At 44.2% G+C, this 7,641-nt stretch overlaps 1 protein-coding gene across 1 annotated transcript; it reads left to right on the top strand.

Moving 5' to 3' along the window:
• Positions 1-6,714: 6,714 nt before the first annotated feature.
• On the top strand, positions 6,715-7,311 carry LOC136103254 (olfactory receptor 14J1-like). The gene has a single exon (XM_065841227.1). The coding sequence runs from the start codon at positions 6,715-6,717 to the stop codon at positions 7,309-7,311; it is 597 nt and encodes a 198-aa protein (XP_065697299.1).
• The last annotated feature ends 330 nt before the right edge of the window (positions 7,312-7,641 follow it).

The following is a 7,641-nucleotide window of genomic DNA, read 5'->3' as shown; positions in this document are numbered from 1 at the left end:
TTTCCCTATGAAGAGCAATCCAAACAACAGACTCTTAGAAAATGCTGATAGCTTGTCCACCACCACACACCCTTCAAGCCCAGAGACAGACTCCAAACATCAGCATACATGTGACTGCAGGATTAGGTGACATTGACCAAGATCTGCATAAATGTTTGGAAATCTAACATCATTTATTTGCTGCAGGCGGGTTTGTAAAGAGAGGAAAGAACAGAATCCTGGAGCCTGAATGACACTTTTTTATCATATGCTTAAAAGAAACTCGACTTCCTTTTTTAGAGGTGATTTTATTAAATATATTAACTGGTGATGGATGAGAAAAATGGAAGAAAATTGATAAATACTAGCCCCCTTAAGAATAGTCTTGCTTAAGAACCAGTCTTACATGGTGAAGAGTGAATCCCATCAGGAGTAAAACAGGCTTCTGTCAATGAATCCAGTGACACTGACGCATCCATGCAACATTTTAACAAGACAGATAAGCAGTAGTTTATGCATTAATCACAAGTTTTAAGAGTGCTAAAAGGCTTCTGTGTGTAAGCCATAGAACTTCTTCATGCAGTTTTCAGTCACACAGAGAAGAAAGTGATTAAAAGTGGGTAATCTCCCTACAACACCCAATTTTTCTTAACAGGTCAGGTTTTTATAACTCCTGAATGAGCCCTGAATAAGTCAGCATTCCTAAACTTGCTGCTCTGTCACTTGGATTTCTGACAGATTACAAGTCCAGCTGAGGGCCCATTCACTATTGTCCCAACCCTGCAGTGCTTCCCAGATTCCTACAAGCCCTCACAGATGCAGAGCAATGGGGAACTGAGCCTTCCCTTCACATTCCCCACCTTCCCAGAGCACAAGAATGTCTTGCCGGGTACAGATGAAGGGTGTGAGCTACAAGCAAGCAGGACTGCAATAGCAAGTTGCTTCTTATGCAGAAGGGGCTCAGCTGAAATCTTTTTAAGAATCTCAGCTTGACATGAGGAAGGAATGTCCTCTTCCAAGAAGAGGACTGAGGCTGCTGGCTGTGTCTCTCTGGCTGTCACCATCTCCCTTTGAGAAGTCTTCTTAAGTTTCAATGTATTAATGATGAGAACAACAGATCAGAAAACATGATAAAAGTATTCAGGTTAGCTAAGTAAAAAACACAGGGTGGTTTTCTCAAGAGAAAAACTTGAATTCACTAAAAAAGCCTGTGGTCCTAATAGTTCAGTTATTTTTTCAAGGTAGTCTTGCTTTTTTCCCATGAGATTTTTTTTCTGTCTCATAGAGATGCCATTTAAAATTTCCAAGATAAAATTTGGGTTTGCATGAGGGAAAAGTCACAATGATAGTTTTTCAATATACCTATTTATTAATATAAATGTAAAGAAAAATAAAATACTTTTCTGAAAGAGCTGTAAGATACCACATTTATTTTAAAGTAAGGCTTTAACTCAAAGCAACCATTTACCTTCAGATTATCTACATACCAGCATTTCCTTCTTGTTTCAAAATGTCTCCAAACATACAGCCTATTCTTTTTAACTCTCAGTGCTTCACAAGATCAGAGGTAGAACACAGTTCGGGCTAGCTTTGCTCAAGGGAAGCTGACAGAGATCTTCTCATATTGTGATTAACCCACAGGTAGTACTTCTCAAAGCCGAAGGGAACCCATTCCAGTGAGCCCAGCCAAGCTGACTAGATGCCTGCATCTGTTTTTGGCAGTGTCTGTGCTGCCAGACTATACCCACATTTCAGAGCCAGAAGGGATTTACCGTTGCCAGGAGCCGAGAAGCAGGAGAACACTCCTCAGTCCATGATGCTGCAGGAGGCAGTGGTGACCTCTTTTTCTCTCCGTTGTTCCCCTGAAAACCACCTGGATTTCGTTTTCTGGGCACCTCTCTGTCACTCTTGGTTATAAGACAGCTAGTAAGCAGCCTCAGGAGAGAAGGCAGGGATGCTGGTGATGTCACATGGACACCCATGGCACCACAAGCAGTTTTAGAAAGATTGTCAGAATCATGGGCGTTGGTCTGATGAGCAACAGCCAATATAAGCATAGGTCTTTAAAAAGTAGAAAAACTGGGACATGAGGTTTAGTTGCTCAAAAGAAAAGTGCCAAACTTGCGGGAGGAAAAACTAAACAAGGCAAGCAGGGCAGGGCAGTGGAAAATAAACCAGTTCTATCTGTGCTTAACTTCACTGTGCAGCAACAGAAAAGGCTTCTTGGTACCTCCCTGTCTCTGGGACACAACATGTGGCTGTGCCCCATGTTATCCCCAAAATCGAGGTGGCCCTGAGAGGCTGAACTCCAATTGCTTGTGGTACCTGCATGCTGGTTCACATCTAGAAAGGGCCTGAAGATGAAGACTGGATTTGAGACATATGCGTTGGAAGGAAAAAAGGACCATGTCATGTCACTACACTGCAGGTCTCTGTATTTGTACAGAATGAATTGACCTCAATGCCTGTACTGGTCTGAATCGTTGACTGAGTCTGACCTGGGCAGCTTTGGTGGCTTCATAGCCAACAGCACAAATAATCACTCCAGAGGAAAGTAACTCCTGCCATTGTGTGAGGTAAATGCTGTCGCTGATTTCTTGCTCTGAAATCCTCCATGTAAATCAACAGCTTCCAGTCGTTCCTTTGGGGTGACCTAACAACGTCAGGATTAAGACAAGATGATGATCTCCTAGCAAGACCAAAACACCCCATAATGAGAAAGGCCATGAAATGCTGTGTTTTGGACAAACCCAGGCACTGCAGGAAGATTTTCTCCTCTCAGAGCTGTAGGATTGTAAACACAGAGAGTGACTGGGGCCAGTAGAGCTGCTCCAAGAGGTCATTGCACAAGAAATATCCCATCCACAGACTTAGATGTCAAGGTAACTAAGCTCTTCATACAATCATCAAAGAAACAATGAGTATATGAGAAATATAAAACAGGTCATCTGATCTATGAGTCTGATTTGGGTGACAGTGGTGCCTACAGCCTCCAGTTCGTGAGGCAGCAGAGGGCAGCTGCTCATGTGTCACGGTCCATTTGGTGGACTTGTGATAGTTCGTTTACCTTGATCTCAAAGAGCAAAATTAAGGCAACCAAAATGCCAAAGGGTTATAATTCAATCAAACAGTGTAACTTTATTATTTTGCCCATAAAGCGGCACGTGATAAAGTGGAGGAAAAGGAAAGAAAAAAAAAAGAGGCTTATGACTACCACCATGGGTCCAAAGGTGTGCCTATGGTCCCAGGTCCTGAACAGCATCCTGTCATTCCTTTGTCATGATCCATGATCCTTTGGTGGGGAGATCTCTCAAAAGTTTGGTTAGGAACCATCTTTTATGTTCACCTCACACCTCCTCACTCCCATGGATTGAGACAAAACTCTGCCTTTGTTTTGCAATCCAGACTTAAGTGAGCAGGTCCAAAAAGCCCCCACTTCGCTTGCCAAAACTTGAGTGTGCCTGCATCGCCTCGCATTCAGGGGTCTCTTACTTGTCCGCTGGGTGACCTCAAGATCCTCTGTGAGCCTCTGTGCATGCTCCTCTTCATTGGCCTTAGTAACAGGGAGGAGGTGGGGCAGGTTTGGCTGACGCAGCAGGTGAAATCCACCTTCTGGACAGCATCAATTGTTACTTGTAGTCCCAGGTTGGAGACTACCTGTACCATGCAGCTCTTTCTCTCAGGTCATTTGTTTCTTGGTATCTCTCCAAGTCCCTGATGGTGATGTTGAGGCAAATACTGTTCTTCGGACTGACTCTTACATCATGCCATCAGGCCCTGAACCAGCACTGATGAGATGATACCAGGATGCTCATCTGTCCATACCAGGTACCCCCTTTTTTTTTTTCTCTAATGCTGTTACCACGCTAATCGTCACCTGATATGATACTACAGATGTTGTTACACAGGTGCTGCTGGCCTTACAAGATGATTTAAGATATGTTAGGTTACTTAGGATTTGGGTTCAGGTTTGATTTAAATTTAGAGTTAGAGTTAGAGTTGGAGTTACGATTACAGTCGCTTTAGGGTTAGACTTCAAGTTGGTGTTAGTGCTCATTTAGGGTTAGCATTTGGGTTAAAGCTGAGGTTTATGATTAGGGTTGGTGTAGGGTGACGATTGGGTAATGGTTAGGGTAAGGCTGAACATAAAAAGTTTAGTTTGGGGTTAGGTGAGGATGTATTTGTCTTCCCAAGTTATCATGAATGTTCCCCCTTCACCCTTCTTTTCCCCACCTTTGATTGATGAGCATGATGTCATATGGTCTGGAAGATCCTTTGGTCAGTTGGTGTCAGCTGTCCCAGCTGTGACCTCTCCCGGCTTCTTACCGACTCCCAACCTACTTGCTGGCAGGGCAATGTGAGAGGCAGAAAAGGTCCTGACACTGTGCAGGCACTGTTCAGCAGTAGCTAAAACATCCCTCTGTCACCCACATTATTTTGGTCACAAATCCGAAGGACGGTACCATACAGGTGTTATGAAGAAAACTAACTCTACCCCAGCCAGACCCTGCACACCTAATCTTCGGTTTCTGGGCATTTCTGATAGCAGTTCTGTCTCATTCCCTGCCCATTGCAGGCCAACCATCTGCAATACAAATGTGGCTGCCAAACTCCTCTGATAGCCTCGGATAAGTAGTTAGACCTCTAAGAGCCCAGCAGTGCCTCAGAAAGGTCCTCTCCTTCCCATGATGTTATTCCTCAACTGTGTTTTCTTTCAGGATATATGAATGGTGAATAGAGAAACCTGGTCACCCTCTGAGGATGCAGGGAAGTTTGGGACTGGGACATCTTAGGTGACCAAGGAGCATTAGCAGGCTATGAAAGAAGACAGACTGATTGTGAGAAATTCACAGGCATTGTCAAATCCCCAGAAAACCACAGTTTTGTTGTTAAAGCAACAGCATCTGCTACCACCCCTCTCCATTCACACTGACCCCAGGAAGGTCCCTGGGCAGCAAGTGGTGGAAAGAATTTCTTTTACCAGGCCCTGGGGGTCAGGGCTTGGACATTCTGGTGCCAAACAAACATCAAGGACTTCCATGGCATCAGAGGCACCTATGTGTTGCATTTACCACCTGAAACCAGCGTCTCCAAGTTTTTGTTTAACCAGTCCTCAGGGATGAGCACCTCAGCTGGTCATTGTCTTCACAGCTTTGTCAGTGATGACCCTCAGTGGTGCTCCCAATGCCCTCAGACAATTGAGGTTTGCTCTGCCTTTCACTTCTTCACAGGCTTGTTCGTTCTTTAGCATCTGCAGTTCAAGAACTCAGCACTAGAGGGCTCATGGACATGAAAAAGGCACTAAGAAGCCAAGTCTCTCTGCATAATTTTCCTTAAGTCTTCAGTCTTCAAGACTTATGTGGCTGATTAGAGAGAGAGATTTCAGGAGTGTAGCCAAACACAGAACATGACTTCAGTAATAAATAAGAGTAAACCAGATTTTCAAAAGGAAATTCCTCCAGTGTTCTTTTACTTTTCCTCTTACAGAACAAATGGTATCAGCCTTCTCTAGTTCACATGGATCTGGAGTGTCTCCTTATGAGACACGTCCCCTTTTCCTTCGTCTTTCAATTCTATCATCTGCCACCTAGGACTTGCATCATGCTTTCTCAAATCTAAGCTTTTCTCACTGAAGTCTGCAGCTACATGATTCAACTCATGTGCACCATTTTCCACCTGTTTTATTTGAAAAAAAAAAAAAAAAAAAAAGCAACCGCCATGCAGACTCACAGAAGGATGTTTCTTACTTGCTAAGAAGAAAGAAAGAAAAAAAACAAAGAAACTAATAGTTAAGTAAAAAATAGGACACATTCCTCAGCTCTATATGAAGTCAAAGTTGCTTCCATTGAAGTCTCCTTTCCACAGTGGATAACTTCAGAGGAAAACCTTCAGTGAGATACCCAGGAAAGGGAAGGTACAAACATGATTAAGGAGTTGGCTAAAGAGCCCTTCTGACAGACTCCTGACAGACTCCTGACAGACAGGGCAAGCTTTAACTCCCTGAAACTCAGAGAAGCACCTGGATAGCTGAAAAAAGCTGGACAGACACTGGAAAATGTTTAAGTCCAGACAGTCAGCAGAACAGAAGCCTTTAGAAGTGGTAAGTCTGGGCAGGATCTGTGGAAACATGTGAAAAAGCAGTGAGAGTTACCACACAGTGTCATGGTTGTAACAGGAACAATCAATATTTCTTCTCCTGAGTGTAGCACATGTGCTGCAAATGTCCATGTTGGCATCAGAGGAAAACATTGCCTGGGGAGGAAAAGTGTTCAGTGCAGTTCAGCTGACCAAAAATGTGCTCATATTTTCTGTAGAAGTGGAGAACAGTTCCTCAGCTCTGCAGGCAGGACACAGCTATGCTTGATCATTCAGGCCAGGGAGGTGCTCACCATGCTGGGCAGCTGGAGGTGAGTTTCTTCAGTTTATGCACACTCTTTGCAAGGAATGGGATTCATCCTGCCAAGTTTTAATGGTGTCAAGATTTTGATTGCCGGGTGACAATAAAATTGTGGCAGATGTATTGTTAACCCACTCTTCCCTGCCTCCCCCCCTTTAGCATACCATTGTTATGTCTACCAAAACATGTATCTGGCTTTTCAGGAAAATGCAGCTAATATGAAGGCTTTAGCTGACAGGCAAATTCAGTAAAAGAGAAACTTGTTTTTAACAAAACCAGGACACCAGGTCTTCCTCTTTTTCTTTGCAATATCAGCAAAATACGCACATCTCACCATCATGTCCTACGACTGCTACGTTGCCATCTGCAAACCCCTGCACTACGGGACCCTCCTGGGCAGCAGAGCTTGTGTCCACATGGCAGCAGCTGCCTGGGCCACTGGGTTCCTCAGTGCTCTGCTGCACACGGCCAATACATTTTCACTGCCACTCTGCAAGGGCAATGTCCTGGAACAGTTATTCTGTGAAATCCCCCTGATACTCAAGCTCTCCTGCTCAGACTCCTACCACAGGGAAGCTGGCCTTCTTGCTTTTAGTGCTTTTCTATTTGGGGGATGTTTTGTTTTCATTGTGGTGTCCTATGTGCAGATCTTCAGGGCCATGCTGAGGATCCCCTCTGAGCAGGGACGGCACAAAGCCTTTTCCACGTGCCTCCCTCACCTGGCCATGGTCTCCCTGTTTGTCAGCACTGGTGCATTTGCCTACCTGAAGCTCCCCTCCATCTCCTCTCCATCCCTGGATCTGATGATTGCAGTTCTGTACTCAGTGGTACCTCCAACACTGAACCCCCTCATGTACAGCATGAGGAACCTGGAGCCCAAGGATGCTCTAAAGAAGCTGATGACTGGATGTTTTCAGCAGCCACAGGCTGCCTAATTCCCTCTGAAAATTGCTCCCAGTGTATGTCTTGACATGCCAAGTCTGTCTTTCCTTGATTACATTTTTTTTTTCTTTTTCCACTTGCACTGTTGATGTCTTCAAAGAAATGTCACTATTCATCCCCTCCTGCTTAATTATCCACCCATCTTGTTTGACCCAGAGACTTGATGTAAATTGGTAGTCTCTCATTGCATTTAAGTGAAATAAATGAATCTGCAGCATTTTTTTTTTTTTTTCCTGAGATCCATACTTAATGCATGAGGGATAAATGGGAAATGAAAACACCTTCCTGGCAGCACCAGCTTTGGGAAGGCTGCTCTGTGCCTG

Source organism: Patagioenas fasciata, chromosome 7 (genome assembly GCF_037038585.1).
Source record: "Patagioenas fasciata isolate bPatFas1 chromosome 7, bPatFas1.hap1, whole genome shotgun sequence".
NCBI lineage: Eukaryota > Metazoa > Chordata > Aves > Columbiformes > Columbidae > Patagioenas > Patagioenas fasciata.
The sequence above is the reverse complement of the archived record's forward strand: the minus strand, read 5'-3'. Positions and strand labels throughout refer to the sequence as shown.

Excerpts from the sequence above, each read along its gene's own strand:
- LOC136103254 (XM_065841227.1), top strand. The coding sequence starts at position 6,715 with ATGTCCTACGACTGCTACGTTGCCATCTGCAAACCCCTGCACTACGGG.